At 39.8% G+C, this 19,848-nt stretch overlaps 1 protein-coding gene across 1 annotated transcript in view; it reads right to left on the bottom strand.

Annotated features, from left to right (window-relative positions):
- Positions 1 to 2,793: 2,793 nt before the first annotated feature.
- LOC103123677 (zinc finger protein 791-like) overlaps positions 2,794 to 19,848 on the bottom strand; it is a 45,574-nt gene continuing 28,519 nt past the window's right edge. Inside the window, 4 exon segments of the mRNA XM_060182088.1 lie at positions 2,794 to 3,719; positions 3,721 to 5,362; positions 6,023 to 6,083; positions 6,257 to 6,383. Coding sequence (XP_060038071.1) covers positions 3,570 to 3,719; positions 3,721 to 5,362; positions 6,023 to 6,083; positions 6,257 to 6,383 — 1,980 coding nt within the window. The 3' untranslated portion in view covers positions 2,794 to 3,569.

Raw genomic sequence — 19,848 nt, 5'->3', positions numbered from 1 at the left:
GTGGATCGAGCAATGGGAATTTCTACCTATCCAAAAGCCTCATCAAAGGTGTAGGCCACCGAGAGGTCTTTTTATTATTTAACTGGTGTTATGCATGCTAGTCACAATTTGAGATCAAGTGTTAGAGTGTAAGCAAAATCAGAAGGCCCTAACTCTCAGGAATATAGTGAGTGCAATGACTGTAGGGAATCACAGTTGCTTGCACAGAGAACAATGCATGTAAGGTTTCTGGTAGCCAGAAATGCTCATGCTCAACACCATCTTCCTTCCAGACTAAAGGCGGTGGATGATCTACCCACATGATATTAATATATCAATATACTGGGAATCCTAGGAGAGACATAATACCAAGATGTTTTTTTTAAGACTTTTTTTTTTTTCCATTTATTGAATAGGGACAGCAGGAAATTGAGGGCAAATGGGGAGATAGGGTGACAGAGAGATATCTGCAGACCTACTTCACCACTTGCAAAGCTTTCCCCTTGCAGGTGGGGACGAGGAGCTCAGACCTGGGTCTTTGTGCTCTATAACATGTGCACTCAACCAGGTGTGCCACCACCCGGTCCCAATGTTTGTTTTTTAAAGATATTTATTCCCGTCAATTGGTCCAACCTCTGTGGAGAACAGTCTGGAGAACTCTCAGAAGGCTAGAAATGGACCTACCCTATGACCCTGCAATTCCCCTCCTGGGGATAGATCCTAAAGAAACCAACACATCCATCCAAAAAGATCTGTGTACATATATGTTCTTGGCAGCACAATTTGTAATAGCCAAAACCTGGAAGCAACCCAGGTGTCCAACAACAGATGAGTGGCTGAGCAAGTTGTGGTATATATACACAATGGAATACTACTCAGCTGTAAAAAATGGTGACTTCACCGTTTTCAGCCGATCTTGGATGGACCTTGAAAAAATCATGTTGAGTGAAATAAGTCAGAAACAGAAGGATGAATATGGGATGATCTCACTCTCAGGCCAAAGTTGAAAAACAAGATTAGAAAAGAAAACACAAGTCGAACCTGAAGTGGAATTGGAGTATTACACCAAAGTAAAAGACTCTGGGGTGGGTGGGGAGAATACAGGTCCATGAAAGATGATGAATGACATAGTGGGGGTTGTATTGTTAAATGGGAATCTGGGGAATTTTATGCATGTACAAACTATTGTATTTACTGTTGAATGTAAAACATTAATTCCCCAATAAAGAAATAAATTATTAAAAAAAAAGATATTTATTTATTCCCTTTTGTTGCCCTTGTTTTATTGTTGTAGTTATAGATGTCATCATTGTTGGATAGGACAGAGAGAAATCGAGAGAGGAGGGGAAGACAGAGGGGGAGAGAAAGATAGACACCTACAGACCAGCTTCACTGCTTGTGAAGCGAGCCCCCCTGCAGGTGGGGAGCTGGGAGCTCAAACTGGGATTCTTAAACTGGTCCTTGCACTTTGTACCACATGCGCTTAACCCACTGCACTACCACCAATTTCCACCAAGATGGTTTTAACAGCAAAAAAATGTGTTGACATAATTTAATGACTCAAAATTAGGTTTAATACTTTATTAACTTTTTATTTCATTGGACATATAAATTAAAAGTGAAAGGGAAAATAGTGAGGGAAAGAAAAATAAGAAAAGTTGCAGTACAGCTTCAGTTCTTTGAAGATCCCTCTTACAGGTGCGGGTGGGAAGCTTGACCCCAGCTCCTTGCACTTTATGTGGTTAACTGGGTGTGCCACCAAACAGCCACCTCAAAATTGTTTTTATTTAAACTAATGATCACACTTATTTCACTCTAATTATTTGAAATGGATGTGAGTTCACTGACACTTAGGTAAAAATATTCATACTAAGCATGATGCCACAAAAATGTTACAGAAAATCTCAGACAACTGAGGACAGATGCAAATCTGAAAATTTAGACTATTAACTTATTGTATTCCTATATTTTCCTATTATTTTTACAGAGAGATGGATTGCTTCTTTCAGTACATACAAACCAAGGACTAGGGATGTATAAGCTTTGGGGAGGAGACTGGCCTTGATGAATTGGGGAGGCAGACTGTAGGTCTGTAAGGACCTGTATGCTTACATATTTCTCACTTCTCATGCAAATCTGTTATTATATGCAGAAACTGACACTTAATTTGAAGATAGCCACTCAGATTAATGAGATTTTCATGTCCACTGTCCTTCTTCAGGTATTTTAAGTGATATATGTTCAGTTATGACTTCATTTTTGTGTTATGGTACTGTGATCTCTGCTGACATTTAAAAAGATTTATCCGTCTAGAAACACCAGGGAACTAGAGCATCATTCAGGTATATGTAGTGCTAGAGATCAAACCTGGGCCATCTTACCTTTAAGCCTACATCACAAGCTACTGTCTCAGCTCTCAGGATGCTAGTCAGCCTCTCACTGGTTGTTATAACATCACGTATCATAGGAAAAATTATTTTCACTATGTCACTTAATGAATCTTAAGAAAACTGAAATATGTGAATAATTCATTATCTTTTTATTTTAGCTTTTTTTTTCCCTTTTTTTTTAACTAGAGCACTGCTTAGCTCTGGCTTGTGGTGGCAGGGAACTGAACCTGGGACTTTGGAGCCTCAGGCATGAGTCTCTTTGAATAACTATTATGCTATCTACCCCTGCCCAATTCATTATCTTGTTTACAATACAATTTTACATTCCACCATGAGATATTTAGTAGAAATGCAAGCACAATAACTGATTATCTTGTAATTTTTTATGTTTATAGGATTCCTCTGTTTTTTTTTATTATTAAAAAATTATTAGATACAGAGAGAAACTGAGGTGTAGGGAGAGAGGGACAAAGAGAGCCCTGAAGCCCTACTTCAATACTCATGAATCTTCCCTCTGCAGGTGGGGACCAGGGGCTTGAACCTGGGTCCTTGTGCATTGCACTGGACACTTAACAAAGTGTACCACAGACTGGCCCTAAGGTTTTTTTTTTTTTAATTTCCTCAAAGATAACTGAAACAACTAAATATTGTACAACACATTTACATTCAAAGGGATTTTAAAAAATTATTATCCTTATTTATTTGATAGAGATAGTCAGATATTTAGAGGAAGAAGGATGTATATTGAGAAAGAGACAGAGAGACATCTGCAGCACTGCTTCACCACTTGTGAAGCTTTCTCCCTAAAAGTGGACACTGGGGGCATGAAACTGGGTCTTTGTATATTGTAATATGTGCACTCAACCATCTGGCCCCTCACAGGGACTTTCTATCATGTATCTAAGGATTCCTGGAATACATAGGCTTTAGTAAATACTTTTTATTATAAGAAATACTTTACTTTTATGTATTTATTACCAAAGCACTGATCAGCTCTGGCTTATGGTGATGCAGGGGATTGAACCTGGCACTTTGGAGCCTCTGACATGACAGTCTGTTTGCATAACCATTATGCTATCTACCCCTGCCTTAATTTTATGCTTTTTAAAAGTGCTTTACACTTTTATTTCTTTGCAGGGTAGAGGAATGACTGAATACTTTATTGCATAGTTTACATTCATGTGATTTCTCCCCTATAAGTCACTTTATGTATCTGAAGAGAACTAGATCAACTGAGCATTTTATTTTGTTGTTTACTTTATAAGGTTTCATACAACTGAGTGTTCTTTCATATGTCTGAAGATTACTAGCTTGGCAGAATGTTTTACTACACTGTTTACTTTCATAGGTTATTTTCTCTACTGTGAATTCTTTCATGTTTCCTAAGAGAACTGGAACTAGTAAATGCTTTACTGCACTGTTTACATTCATAGGGTTTCTCTCCACTGTGAGCTCTTTCATGTACCTGAAGAGAACTAGAACAAACAAATGCTTTACTACATTGCTTACATTCATAAGGTTTCTCTCCCCTGTGAGTTCTTTCATGCCTGTGAAGATGACTGGAGCAATTGAATGTTTTACTACATTGTTTACATTCATACGGTTTCTCTCCACTGTGAGTTCTTTTATGTTTCCTAAGAGAACTGCTAAAACGGAATGTTTTACTACATTGTTTACATTCATAGGGTTTCTCTCCACTGTGAATTCTTTCATGACCCTGAAGAGTCCTGGAACAAGCGAATGTTTTACTACATTGTTTACATGCATAAGGTTTCTCTCCAGTATGAATTCTTTCATGTCTCTGAAGAGTATTGTATTGCCTGAATGCTTTACTACATTGTTTACAACCATAGGGTTTCTCTCCACTGTGAGTTCTTTCATGTGTTTGAAGATGACTGTATTGTCTGAATGCTTTATTGCATTGTTTGCATTCATAGGGTTTCTCTCCACTGTGAGTTCTTTCATGTATCTGAAGATGACTGGCAGAACTGAATGTTTTACTGCATTGTTTACATTCATAGGGTTTCGGTTCACTGTGATTTTTTTCATGTCTCTGAAGATAACTGGAATGACTGAATGTTTTATTACATTGTGTACATTCATAGGGTTTCTCTCCACTGTGAGTTCCTTCATGGCGTTGAAGATGATTATAGTGCCTGAATGTTTTACTACATTGTTTACATTCATAGGGCTTCTCTCCACTGTGACTTCTTTCATGCCTCTGAAGAGTAGAGAAATAACTAAAGGCTTTGTTGCATTGTTTACACTCATAAGGTTTCTCTCCACTGTGAGTTCCTTCATGGCGCTGAAGATGACTGTAGTGCCTGTATGCTTTATTACATTGTTTACATTCATAGGGTTTCTCTCCACTGTGACTTATTTCATGCCTCTGAAGACCAGAGAAATAACTAAATGCCTTCCCACATTGTTTACATTCATAAGGTTTCTCTCCACTGTGGATTCTTTCATGTCTATGAAGATTACTGTACTGCTTGAATGCTTTACTACATTGTTTACATCCATAGGGTTTCTCTTCACTGTGGGTTCTTTCATGAGTCTGAAGATGACTGTATTGCCGGAATGCTTTATTACATTGTTTACATTCATAGGGCTTCTCTCCACTGTGACTTCTTTCATGCCTCTGAAGGGTAGAGAAATAACTAAAGGCTTTGCTGCATTGTTTACAGTCATAAGGAGTCTTTCCACTGTCAGTTCTTTCATGTATATGTAGAGAACTAGATTGATGGGATGTTTTACTAAATTGTTTATATTCATAAAAATTATCTCCATTTTGAGATCTCTCATGTGCCCAAAGTTTACTGGATTGGATGGACTCCTTACTACACAGTTTACAGTTAGAGGATTTCCCATTGATTTGAGTTCTTTCACATGAAAGATAACTGGAAGTGAATTTCTTATGGCATACTTCATATTCATGAGGTTTCTGTCTATATAAACTTTCAGCCTTCTCAGATAACGTCTTTTCTATATTTCTATAAAAAATGAGAAGATACTAGTTATATATTTTAATAAAAATTAAGTTAATATTATTAGAAAAAATGGTCTACATAGGTGGGAGGTGATGGTACATCCAGTTAAGCAAACATATTATCAAACACAAAGAGCCAGTTTTACACCACCATCTGCAGAAGGTTCATTTCCTGAGTGGTGAATCAGAACTGCAGGTGTGTCTTTTCCTCTCCCACACAATACCTCCCCATCTTTATTCAATTTCATTCTGTCCTATCTAATAAAAATCAAAAAGAAAAAAAAAATGGGAAAACGGTCACCATGAATAGTGAATTCTTACTGCTAATACTGAACCCCACTGATAACCCTGGAGGCAATAAAAATATATATAAACAATCACAGACATAGCAATCATTAAACATAAGTAATTACAATAATAAGACTTTTTAATGATTACCAAATACAGTGGAAGCTTCATAAATGGTACAGCATTGCTATGGTCTCTCTCTCTCTGATTATTACACTCTGACTCTTATACTAACTTTGGAAAAAGAATAATAAAATACTTACACAAGGAAACCACATAGACATCAAGTATCAATGATATCCATAGGAAGAAAAAAATCTAAACCACTAGCTTTCTCAGATGGGACAATATGTTTTATACTGCATGTGACTCTCACCTTTGTTTATTCCTTTCATGGTCTTGCTGTTGTTCAATAAAAAGATTCTCCTGCAATTTTCCTAAAATGAAAATAGACATTAAAGAAATATTTAAATTATTGATCCACTATTAGTCAAAGGCATGCCCTGCTTGCTTAACAGTCCCTCCTTTTCCACATTTCACATCAGAGAACATTGGTGGATAAGAAGATAAATTGCCTTCTAGTTGCCAAATGAAAGATTATTATTCATACCTATTGAGACAAGGTTATGGAATATTTCCAACATCACATCTTTGTAGAGCTTCTTCTGGGAAGGATTTAGTAGTGTCCACTCCTCCTGACTGAAGTTCACAGTTACATCTTCACAGGTTAGTGAGTCCTACAATATATGCAGCATGTGTACATGAAATATGATTTATATACTGAAAGCACACTGGATGTCTAGACTATATTTCATGAAAGCTGTTGTTATGTGATATCCAAACACATCTTTGGTAATTTGATCAGCAAAAATTATCATTCTCATGGCCTAGGAGTGAATACAGTGAATACAGCAATGGATTCTCAAGCAGGAGGTTCTGAGTCTGTTGTGTAGAATCTCATGTACCAAATAAAATACTTTGTAAAGTGAGTACCTTCAGCCATATTTCATTTGATAAAAATGGATTTGGGTGGTCCGGGAGGTGGCACAGTGGATAAAGCACTGGACTGTCAAGCATGAGGTCCCGAGTTCAATCCCCAGCAGCACATTACCAAAGTGATACTTAGTTCTTACTCTCTCTCTCCTTTTCTTTCTCAGGAATACATAAATAAAATCTTTAAAAAAAAAAACTGATTTCAATCTTTTAGGTAGATGGGCAAGTGTATAAAAAATTGAACAGGAGGCTGGGTGATAAAATAGCGGGATAGGTGCACATGGCATGTACCACAAGGACCAACATAAAGATCCTGGTTTGAGCCCCCAGCTCCCCACCTGCGGGGGGGTCACTTCACAGGTGGTAAAGCAGGTGTGCAGGTGTCTATCAGTCTCTCCTCCTCTCTCGATTTCTTTCTGTCCTATCCAACAAAAACAGCAATAAGAACAATAACAATGACAACAAAAACTGTGAGAAAATGGCCTCCAGAAGTAGTGAATTCATAGTGCAGACAGCAATAACACCGGAGGCAACAACAACAAAAAAATGAAAAATAAAATTTCCTATATTTATGTTCCTCTTGAAATGCTAACATTTCTCACAAATACACGTGAAAATATTATTTGTTTGTTTATTAACAGAGAGTAAAGAACCAGAGGATCACTATTTCTCTCTCTCTCTTTCTCTTTTTAATAGGTAGTACTGTTGTGTCTTTAATGGAGGTAAGTCTATGACAAGAAACACTCAAAGACAGGTAGGGGCCTGGGGAGCTTCTTCACTGACTTCCTAATCTTGTCTGGGTTTCACATGTACATAGGTGACTGGGACTCCCTGGAAGCTAGGCTCACCCCACTCTAATTAGCATCACTATTTTATGTTTTAAACATGAACATTTAAACACTGGGCAGTACCCAATGTACTCCTGAGCCACTCAGTTTTAAAAAAAGATTGCCATGTTTATTTATTTTTTAATTATTGAGAAAGAGGAGTTTAGAGAATTCAAGCCTCAGCCCACCTTATATGATGCTTATAACTGAACTCAGGATCTCAGCTTGAGACTTCAGTGCTTTACACACTGTGCCATCTTCCAGGCTCCACTCCTTGTCATCAAACTGATCCAGACGATCTGGGCCTCACTATGGCTGCTGGACATGCTGAGAACTGCAAATTACTAAAAGCTCATTGAATTTCACTCAGGTTGGATGAATTGTATGCACAAGGGTATAAAACATATTACCTATTGGAAATAGTTTTTCTCAGAAAACAAAACAAAACATATCCCCATTTCGGGATTATTATCTGATCAGACAAGCATTGTCTTAAATTATGCCTCAAAAAAAAAAAAAAAAAAAAGAAAAGAAAAGAGCACCATCACATAAGAATACATTTCAGATTGAGGGTCTAGGTTCTTCCTATGGAGTTATTCCCTGATGTGGAAGTATACCAGGTGGTCTTGGGGACATGTGATAATCCAAGGTATAAAATCATTGTTACTTCTCCTTTAATAAATGGGCAACTCTCTCCTCATGGCATTGTGTCTCACAGGGAGGAAAGACTCACTCTGATTTAGTATTAGATTCTAACCCAAATGTAATGACCAGTTTATACAATGTCAAGTGTGCTCACCTAGAAAGACACATGGTTTGTATACATGTGATCTGGGTTTGAGCTTTACGATACACTCATTCATGGGGTCTATCTGGTCATTCTCTTTCACTAGTTTTATATCTATGGACTATGGTCCTGGAGTTTCTGGGAGCATGGTCCGGGACCAACAATGACTATAAGATCCCACCCAGGGTAAAAGACAGAAACATTCTACCAATGGTTTCCTCCAAGTATTTGATAGTTTCTGGTCTACCAGACAGGTCCTTGATCCATTTGGAGTTGACTTCTGTTTCTGGTGAGATAACGTGCTTCAGTTTCATTCTTCTGCATGTTTCTACCCAGTTTTCCCAGCACCATTTATGAAGGGAGCCTCGTTCCTCCATTTACTAATTTGGGCCCAGTCATCAAAAATTAGATGTCCATAGTTGTGGGGGCTTATTTCTGGGCTTTCAATTGTGTTCCACTGGTCTATGTACCTATTTCTGTTCCAGTACCAGTACTGTGTACCTATTTTTGTTCCAGTACCTCTATCATTGTAAAAGGTAGAGGAGATACCACAACAGCTACCACAAAAATCCAAAAAATTATGCAAAGCTTCTATGAACAACTATGTGCCATCAAGCTAGAGGATCTGGAAGAAATGGAAGTATTCCTGGAAATATATACCCTTCCAAAACTGAACCAGGAAGAACTACAAAACCTAAATGGACCAATCACAGACAAAGAAATCAAAACAATTATTAAGAATCTTCCCAACAACAAAAGGCCAGGGCCAGATAGCTCTGAAAACAAATTCTACAAGACCTTCAGGCAACAGTTAATATCTATACTTTTAAAGCTCTTCCAAAAGATCCAAGAAATAGGAATAATTCCTTCCTCCTGCTATGAAGCCAACATCACCCTGATATCAAAAGAAGATAGGGACACAACAAAAAAGGAAAACTACAGACCAATATCTCCGATGAACATAGATGCTAAAATATTGAACAAGGTCTTAGCCAACCGGATACAGCAGTATATCAAAACGATTGTTCATCACGACCAAGTGGGATTTATCCCAGGAATGCAAGGTTGGTTCAGTGTACCTAAGTCCATCAATGTCATTCACCACATCAATTAAAGCAAAACCAAAAACCACATGATTATGTTAATAGATGAAGAGAAAGCCTTTGACAAAATCCAACACCTAGTCATACTCAAAACACTATAAAAAATGGGAATAGATAGAAAATTCCTCAAGATAGTGGAGTCCATACACAGCAAACCTACAGCCAACATCATACTCAACGGATAGAAGCTGAAAGCATTCTCCCTCTGATCGGGGAACAGACAGGGCTGTCTGTCCATTATCACCATTACTCTTGGACATACTACTGTAAGTTTTCGCCATAGCAATCAGGCAAGAGAAAGGAATCAAAGGAATACACACGGGAAGGGAAGAAGTCAAACTCTCACTATTTGCAGATATGATACTATAAAAACATGTATAAAACATATACATATAAAAACCTAAAGAATCCAGCAGAAAGCTACTGGAAATAATGACAGGGTGGGGAGATAGCATAATGGTTGTGCAAAAAGGCTCTCATTCCTGGGCAGAGGGTAGATAGCATAATGGCTATGCAAACAGACCCTCATGCCTGAGGCTCCAAAGTCCCAGGTTCAATCCCCCACACCACCAGAGCTGAACAATGCTCTGGCTAAAAAAAAAAAAAGACTCTCATTCTTGAGGTTCCAAATAATCAGGTTTGAAAACTCAGAAAGAGCTAAGCAGTGCTCTGGGAAAAAAAAACTCTAAAGGAATGTTGCAGAATAGGATGTTTATGCAAACTGACTTTCATGACTGAGGACCCCCAAAGGCCCGAGGTTCAATGCCCAGCACCATCATAAAAGAGATCTGAGCACTCTGTTCTTTCTCTTTATATCTCTCTCATTAACATATTTAAAAAGTAGATTTTTTTGGGGGGGGGGGCTTGGTCTCGGTGTCCCCAGTTAAGCACACCTTACAATATACAAGGACATAGGTTAAAGTCCCCTCATGAAGGCAAGAAGGCTCAGGAAATGTGAAGTGGCAGGTTTCTTTCTTTTTCTCCCAATACCTGTCTCTATCCAATAAGTAAATGAAGTATTAAGGAAATTCTGCTCTAAATCAGAAAGACTGGAGCTGAGTTGGATGAAGGAGAAAGGAGTTTTTATTTGCATGAGCCAAAAGCTCAGATCACTCTGAAAACCCTGGGCTAAGCTCAAAATTTAGTTTCAGTTATTATACACTCTAGAAATGTAACATATGACTCAGGCTACAAAAACTGATGTAGCAAGCATCTGTTGGGAGGAAGCAGAAATTCAAAAGCAAAATATAGCAGTAAGCCTTCATGACTATAGAGGCAGTTAGGCTATTCTTATTCTCCAGAGAAGGCATTTTACTTTGCTGGCCTTCTGTTCCACTTATCTGCTGTTCACTCAGTGAAGGTCAGTTTGTTCTTCTTCATTTCAATTCTTTACTTTCACTTATGTGACCTTCTGCATCACTACCTGACTCATTATCAAACCTTGGCACATACTCAGTCTTTCTACACATTCTTAACTCTTTATTGTATTTTTAGTTTTTGGGCTCTGAGTTGGGGCCTTCTTGCTAGCACATCACAATCACATTATAAGTCTAAAATTCCGGAAATTCCCTCACAAAGGGATCAAAATCATTGTGTAGCAGGATCACTTTTCAGTAACCTTCTAAACAGGGTGTTTGCCTAGAGAACACTACACACCTGGATAGTGATGATAGAGGCAATTTGCCTGACTGAAGGTCCCTCAAGAAGTGCCAGCAGGAAATAAGGTGCACTTCCTATGAAATAGAAAATGGACCCCTGGGAGTCCGGCTGTAGTGCAGCAGGTTAAGCGCACGTGGCGCGAAGCACAAGGACAGGTGTAAGGATTCCAGTTCGAGTCCCCGGCTCCCCACCTGCAAGGGAGTCGCTTCACAAGCAGTGAAGCAAGTCTACAGGTGTCTGTCTTTCTCTCCCCCTCTCTGTCTTCCCCTCCTCTCTCCATTTCTCTCTGTCCTTTTTTTTTTTTTTTTAATCGCTGTTTCCATTTCTCTCTGCACTATTTCAAGCCTTCTTATCAGGCCTTCCTTTCTATGCTGGTGGATTGTCAGAGTTCACAGATGAGGTGGGGTGAAAGAGAAGCTTCAGCCCTGAAGGGAGAATTCAAAATGCGCCATATCTATATCTATCATCTATCTATCTATCATCTCTATGTCTTTTTAAAAATTTTTTTATATTTATTCCATTTGTTGCCCTTCTTGTTTTTTATTGTTGTTGTAGTTATTATTGTTGTTATTTCTCTCTGTCCTATCCAACAACTACAACAACAAAAATAACTACAACAATAAAACAAGGGCTACAAAAAAGGAATAAATAAAGATTTAAAAAAAAAAAGAAAAAAGAAAATGCACCCCTGTCTCCACCAGTGCCCCTTGCTTCTCTGTGATGGTGCCTTTCCTAGCTGGTACGTTTAACTCATTCCGCTCTGTTTCTCAATTACTTAGTAAAAAATGATACGAGTCTTCAAGACTGAAAGTGAGTCAGTCACTTTAACACCTGTTGTTATAATGTTTCTACTGTGTACCCTACAATGTATGTGATTGCTCTGTTCTGATTAGCACCCCAATCCACAGAGACAAGACATTCTGATTCCTGACAGATGGTTAGAGAGTTTAATAAGATCCAAGGTGGAGTCAGTGCAGTTAGAAGCTGCCTTCTGAGAAAGTCAGGGACTCTGAAACACCAGCTGACTTCAATTAACTGGAATAGAAAGCATGGATGGCCCCATTGGCCAGACCATAGTTAATGGTAATTATGGCCCTGATGTTTGGTACTTGTTTGCTACACCTAGGTGTCAAATTTGTACAGGTGAGAACTGAGGCAACAGTTAGGGCCATGAAATTACAAGTAGTCATGCAAGAATACATCTGGTTCCCAACAAAAATAGAGATTTAAGAATAAAGAGTCCATCACATGGTCAAGTAGAGGACAGAATGAGAGGGAATCTCCAAAAATTAAGCCCCTAAATATGCTTATAGTGTGTGCTAGTAATGTGATTATGGTAACTTTATAAGAAGGCTCCATCACAGAACAGAAAAGCTGATGACAGAATGGCCAGGATGTGCAGAAGGATTGACTATGTGCTGCGGGGTAGATAGCATAATGGTTATGCAAAGAGACTCATGCCCGAGGCTCCAAAGTCCCAGGTTCAATCCCCATACCACAATACGCCAGAGCTGTGCAGTGCTCTGGTATTTCTGTGTCTTTCTCTCTCTACATCTCTCTCAAAAATAAAATAAATAAAGTAAAATATAAAGGATTGAATATGTGCCAAGGTTTGAGATTGAGTCAGGTGGTGATGCAAAAGGTCAAGTAAATGAAAAAGCAAAGAACTGAAACAAAGAAGTTCAGACTGATGATAGCCCCAAGGAACATACATTGAATGGACTTCCTAATTTCCCTAAAATCTCTATTCTCATATACTCTATTCCAACTTTCTTGTTCCTAATTACTAAACATTTTGCCTTGCATCAACTTACTTCAACACCAACTTGCAGATGCTACTGTGATTCCATCCTGATTTCCCTGGACAGATGACCTCACTAAGGTGCCACTGAGCTTCACCTTTCCAGAACTCTACTCCTCTACGGAAAGATAGAAATAAGCTGAAGGGATGGACCAACCTGCTAATGGCCATGCCTAGCAGAGAAGCAATTACAGAAGCCAGACTCCTACCTTATGCACCCCCAAAAGAACTTGGTTCATAATAAGGATAAAAACTGCTAGGGGAAGATGAATAGAGGACTCTGAACCCCAATTCCATGAGGACTCAGAGAGAAAAAAGGAAAAAAGGAAGGACATTCAGAAGTAGTAGTAGGAGTGAATTAAAATAGAAGACAAGGCAGAACCATAGCAAAAATGGGGAAAAAGACAAGGATAGCCAGCATAGATAGATAATAGATACGTAGAAAGATGATAGTTATAGAAATAATAGTCAGGCCAGACAATAACTTGGATCCACCTGCATATCAGATTTCAGGCTCAGGAAAAAATAAAAAAATAAATAAACAAACAAACAAACTAATAATGTCATTGTTGGGAGTCAGGCAGTAGCCAGCGGGTTAAGCACAGGTGGCACGAGGCGCAAGGAATGGCGTAAGGATCCTGGTTTGAACCCCCGGCTCCCCACCTGCAGGGGAGTCGCTTAACAAGCGGCGAATCAGGTCTGCAGGTGTCCGTTCTCTCCCCTTCTTTGCATTTCTCTCTGTCCTGTCCAACAATGATGACATCAATAATAACTACAACAATAAAACAATAAGGGCAACAAAAGGGAATAAATATTAAAAAAAAAAAAAAAGAAAACATCATTGTCATTTATGGTGGTGGGTTGCAAAATCCCCTGTAATTGTAACTATAAAGACTAACTGCTTTGAATTTTGCTTCTATATTTCTGGCTTGGTTGCTTGTGCTTATAGACTTGGAATAGACTATAAAAGACAGTATACTGTAAATTTTTTTACAGTCAACGATATTTATGCAATTTTCCCACATTTGGGAGCTACTCTCTTCCCTGATCTAGCTTTCTGGTCCTTTTTCCAGCCATGACATCATCTCCCCAGACAAGTAACTTGGATCCAACTGCATATCAGATTTCACACTCAGGAGAAAAAAAAAAGAAAGAAAAAAAGAAAGAATGAGAGAAAGAAAAAGAAAAACTAGTATAGTCATGGGCCCTTTGGAATATAATTAAAATAGGCCTACCAGCTACCTACAAAATGGAGACCTCCAACTCTTCATCTGCACTCTTCCAGCCATTAGGTTCATGACTAGTCAACAACTTGTTTGGATTTATATGTTAAGTCTCTTTTCAACCACCAGGTTACCATGATGCCAACCAGACTTCCCTGGACAGACAACCCCACCAATATGTCCTAGAGCCCCGCCTCTCCAGAGCCCCTCCCCACTAGGAAAAGAGAGAGACAGACTGGGAGTATGGATCAACCTGTCAACGCCCGTGTTCAGTGAGAAAACAATTACAGAAGTCAGACCTTCCACCTTCTGCACCTCATAATGACCCCTTGGTCCATACTCCCAGAGGGATAAAGAAGAGGAAAGCTATCAGTGGAGGGGATGGGACATGGAGTTCTGATGGTGGGAATTGTATGGAGTTGTACCTCTCTTATCCTATGGTTTTGTCAATGTTTCCTTTTTATAAATAAAAAAGGAAAACGAAATAATAGTCAGGGAATTGGGCAGTAGCACAGCGGGTTAAGTGCAAGTGGCGCAAAGCATAAGTACCAGTCTAAGGATCCTGGTTTGAGCCCCCGACTCCCCACCTGCAGGGGAGTAGATTCACAGGCAGTGAAGCAGGTCTGCAGGTGTCTGTCTTTCCCCCTCTCTGTCTTCCCCTCCGCTGTCCATTTTTCTCTGTCCTATCCAACAACAATGACATCAATAACAACAATAATAACTACAACAACAATAAAACAATAAGGGCAACAAAAGGGAAAATAAATAATAATAATAATAATAAAGAAATAATAGTCAACATTTATCTGTGACTTTTGGGAGACATGCTGTAGTTTCTAATGGAGGGAAAGGGTACACAGAACTCTCATGGTAGCTATCGATGGTACCCGTTATTTAGTAAATCACTAAAATAATACTAATAAATGTATTTGAGGGCCCAGAGTGTTAAATCATCTACCTTGCAATGCATCTTCAATACAGCTACTCTGAATGAAATGATAACCCATTCATCAGAGACTATAGAAATCACTTGTGAGTCGGGCGGTAGAGCAGTGGGCTAAGTGCAGGTGGCACAAATTGCAAGGATCCCGGTTCAGGCCCCTGGATCCCCACCTGCAGGGGCGTCGCTTCACAGGAGGTGAAGCAGGTCTGCAGGTGTCTTGTCTTTCTCTCCCCCTCTCTGTCTTCCCCATCTCTATCCATTTCTCTCTGTCCTATGTAACAATGACAACAATTACTACAACAATAAAAAAACAAGGACAACAAAAGGAAATATATATATATGCAACAAAAGGGAAAATAAATACAGAAAAAAAATCCCTTCGCTGGCAGAGTATAGGGCAGACAAGCTGACCTGCCATGTTTAGTCCCTGGCGCTGCATATACCAGAATGTTGCTGTTTAGTCTCTTTTGCTCATGTGGAGCTCTCTATTCCTTGAAAGAAAAAAAATTTTAAAGATTTTATTTATTTATTAATGAAGAAGATAGGAGGAGAGAGAAAGAACCAGACATAACTCTGGCACATGTGCTGCCAGGGACCTAACTCAGGACCTCATGCTTGAGAATCCAAAGCTTTATCACTGCGCCACCTCCTGGACCACCAAAAGAAATTTTTTAAAAAGCCATGTTCTTAAAAAAAATAATACATCAGAGGAGGTGGGCCAGTGGTGCACCCGGTTAAGTGTACACATTACTATGCACAAAGACTCAAGTTCGAACCCCACTCCTTGCCTTCAGGGGGGATGTTTCAAGTGTGGTGAAGCAGGTTTACAGGAATATCTCTTTCTCTCTTTCTCTATCCCCCTCCCCCTCTCAATTTCTTTGCTATATCTAAGAAAAATAGAAAGAAAAAAAAAAGATTAAGGGAAAAATGGCCACAAGGAGGGATGGATTTGTAATGGAGGCACCAAGCCTCAGTGATAACCTTGGTGGCATTAAAGAAAAAAAAAAAAAAGAAAGAAATAGTTAAATGGGTGCAGCAAAATAGTTTTGCCTAGCTGAGAAGGGCCTGCCGGTTTTTCCATGAGCCCAGCCCATATTTGAGCTCACCACCCCCCAGAACATCGGGAGTTCTTTCTTGCTATAGTGTCTCCCTATCTCTCCTTCTGCGTCCTTGTTTCTGTTTTTCTGTCTGAATATATCTGTCAATAGCAATTAAACCCCTGTAAGGATAAATCATGTAAGTGAGCAAAGAGAAGGTTTAAAACAGGAATATACGAGGTTGAGTAGATTTTCTCATGGTTTCATGAGCACACAAGAGATGAACTTAAACTTTTTTAATTTGATTGAATCATAAAGTACTTGGTAGCGACTTTATGGAAGGTGGCAATAATACTACTATTAAAGGGACAGGTAACATAGCAGAGGATATAGCTGATTGTTTAGACTGACAGACACAGGAAATAACTTTTATTATTTATTTTTTAATCTTTTTTTAATTTTTTATGTTTATTTATTTATTTATTTTCCCTTTTATTGCCCTTGTTGCTTAACATTGTTGTGGTTATTGATATCATTGTTGTTGGATAGGACAGAGAGAAATGGAGCTCTCTCTGCGTCCTTGTTTCTGTTTTTCTGTCTGAATATATCTGTCAATAGCAATTAAACCCCTGTAAGGATAAATCATGTAAGTGAGCAAAGAGAAGGTTTAAAACAGGAATATACGAGGTTGAGTAGATTTTCTCATGGTTTCATGAGCACACAAGAGATGAACTTAAACTTTTTTAATTTGATTGAATCATAAAGTACTTGGTAGCGACTTTATGGAAGGTGGCAATAACTGTCCAACAACTATGACTGTCCAACAACTATGAGGGGAAGACAGAGAGGGGGAGAGAAAGATAGACACCTACAGACCTGCTTCACCTCCTGTGAAGCGACTCCCCTGCATGTGGGGACTCGGGGGCTCGAACCGGGATCCTTAAGCCAGTCCTTGCACTTTGCGCCACGTGCGCTTAACCTGCTGCGCCACCACCCAACTCCCTTAATCTTTTATTTATTTATTTATTAGATAGAGACAGCCAGAAGTTGAGAGGGAAGGCGGTGATAGAGAGACACCTGTAACACTGCTTCAGCACTCGTGAAGCTTCTCCCCTGCAGGTGGGGACCAGGGGCTTGAACCCGGGTCCTTGCACACTGTAACAGGAGCGCTTAACCAAGTGCACCACTACCTGGCCCCAATAACTTTTATTTTTATTTATCTTTTGCCTCCAGTGTTATTGCTGGGGCTCAATGGCTGCACTATAAATCCACTGTTCCTAGAGGCTATTTTTTCCTTTTTGTTGCCCTTGTTGTTTATCATTGTTGTTGTTCTTGCTGTCATTGTTGTTGGATAGGACAGAGAAATTGAGAGAGGAGGGGAAGATGGGGGGGGAGAGAAAGACTGACACCTGCAGACCTGCTTCACTGCTTTGTGAAGCGACTCCCCTGCAGGTGGGGAGTCTGGTGCCAAACCAGTTCCTTACTCAGGTCCTTGTGCTGAGTGTGTGTGTGTGTGTGTGTGTGTGTGTGTGTGTGTGTGTGTGTGTGTGTGCTTAACCCACTGCGCTACCGCCCAACCCCCAAGGAAATAACTATTACTCCATCACACTTTTATGAATCTAGACTGGTATTTTTTTAGAGAGTAAGAGATAGAGGCAGAGGCTGGGACAAGTGGCTCACTCAGTGGAGCACACACATTCCATGCACAGCAACCCATGTTCAGAGAAGTGGTGTGTCTCTCATTTCTGTGCCTTACTCCTTCTCTTTTACCCTCTATCAAAGAAAAACAATAAAGAAAGCGGGGGAGTCGGGCGGTAGAGCAGTGGGTTAAGCGCAGGTGGAGCAAAGGGCAAGGAGCGGCATAAGGATCCCGGTTTGAGCCCCAGCTCCTCACCTGCAGAGGAGTCGCTTCACAAGCAGTGAAGCAGGTCTGCAGGTGTCTTTCTCTTCCCCTCTCTGTCTTCCCCTCCTCTCTCCGTTTCTCTCTGTCCTATCCAAAAACGACATCAATAACAACAACAATAATAACTACAACAATAAAACAAGGACAACAAAAGGGAATAAATAAATATTAAAAAAGAAAGAAGGAAAGAAAGAGAGAAAGAAAGAAAAAGAAAGAAGAAAGAAAGAAAGAAAGAAAGAAAGAAAGAAAGAAAGAAAGAAAGAGGGAGTCGGGCTGTAGCGCAGCGGGTTAAGCGCAGGTGGCGCAAAGCACAAGGACCGGCATAAGGATACCGGTTCGAACCCCGGCTCCCCACCTGCAGGGGAGTTGCTTCACAGGCGGTGAAGCAGGTCTACAGATGTCTATCTTTCTCTCCTCCTCTCTGTCTTCCCCTCCTCTCTCCATTTCTCTCTGTCCTATCCAACAACGACAACAACAATAATAACTACAACAATAAAACAAGGGCAACAAAAGGGAATAAATAAATACTAAAAAAAAAAAAAGAATTGGACTTCCGGAGGCGGAGCTACGAGCAGCAGATCGCTTTCTCTCCTCTCCTCTCCTCTCCCGGATCAACTAGGAATACCAAAGGAGACCACCCGGACCGAAACAAGACAGGACTAGAATGACCACAGAAACCCAGTAAATCACCCGTGAGTACAAACACGCGTGGCTGGTGACAGAGAGGAGAGAGGGGCCTAAGGAGAGATTAAGTGACTGCTAACAGTTCGACAGTTTGTCAGTGGAGACACCACCTCCAGTCTGCTCCACCAACAAGGGGACAGCTGAAGGGAGGAAAGGACTCCCCAGAGACTCACCAAGTACAACTCTGAGTCTCCATTGCTACTACCCTCAGAATCTGGAGCAGCAACAGGGAGGGACACCAGGGCACAGAGATCTAACCGGGAAACTCAGGAGAAGACCTATACCTCGGTGGCATAGCTGAAGGGCTGTGAAAGTCTCTTTGCATAACCACTGGATTATCTCTGCCACACCCTGCTTTATCTCTTGGTCAGGAGTCATTGATTAAGCCAAGAAGCCTATTGATAGTTTAAAAGCCCTCAGGCTACCATAGCCTACAGGGGAAAAAAAAAAAGGCTTTTACACCACTGAACTCCAACTCAGGGATTGAAAAACCTCTTAACTTATATAAAATGGTTAAAACAACAAGAAAAAATAATGGAGACTCGAACCAGGACAAGAGTCCAGCTAAAAGTCCTCCAGAGGGCAAAGCACAAAACAACGAGTTCAACATCCAAACATTAGCTAAGGAAATAATAACAGGAGTGAGTAAAGAATTTGAAAAAATTGTAATCAGAAATGCAGGAACAACAAATGAGAATATGGAAGAAAATTCTAATTATCTCATGGTTATTAGAGAGCTGAAAGCTGAAATTGCTGAGCTAAGAAGGCAACTAGCTGAACAAGCTAAAACAGTATCAGAGCAGGGCAACAAAATAGATGAACTCCAGAAAGCAGTAGAGGGCAGAGAGAATAGAATCAATGAGGCTGAAGACAGAATTAGCAAGACTGAGGTTGAATTAGAGACAACTAAAGAAGAAGTAAGAGATCTCAAAAAGAGATTAAGAGATGCTGAAAACAACAACAGAGTCCTATGGGATGACTTCAAAAGAAACAATATACGCATTATTGGCTTACCAGAGGAAGAAAGAGAAGGGGAGGAAGAAAGCGTTCTCCAGGCCATAATAGCTGAAAATTTCTCTAGTCTAAACAACACCAAAGACATAAAGATTCAAGAAGCCCAGAGGGTCCCAAACAGAATTAACCCAGACCTAAAGACACCAAGACATGTCATACTTAGATTGGAAAGGAATAAGGATAAAGAAAGGATCCTCAAGGCTGCAAGAGAAAAACAAAGAGTCACCT

Source organism: Erinaceus europaeus, chromosome 23 (genome assembly GCF_950295315.1).
Source record: "Erinaceus europaeus chromosome 23, mEriEur2.1, whole genome shotgun sequence".
Lineage (NCBI taxonomy): Eukaryota > Metazoa > Chordata > Mammalia > Eulipotyphla > Erinaceidae > Erinaceus > Erinaceus europaeus.
This window is presented reverse-complemented; position numbering and strand designations above follow the sequence as displayed.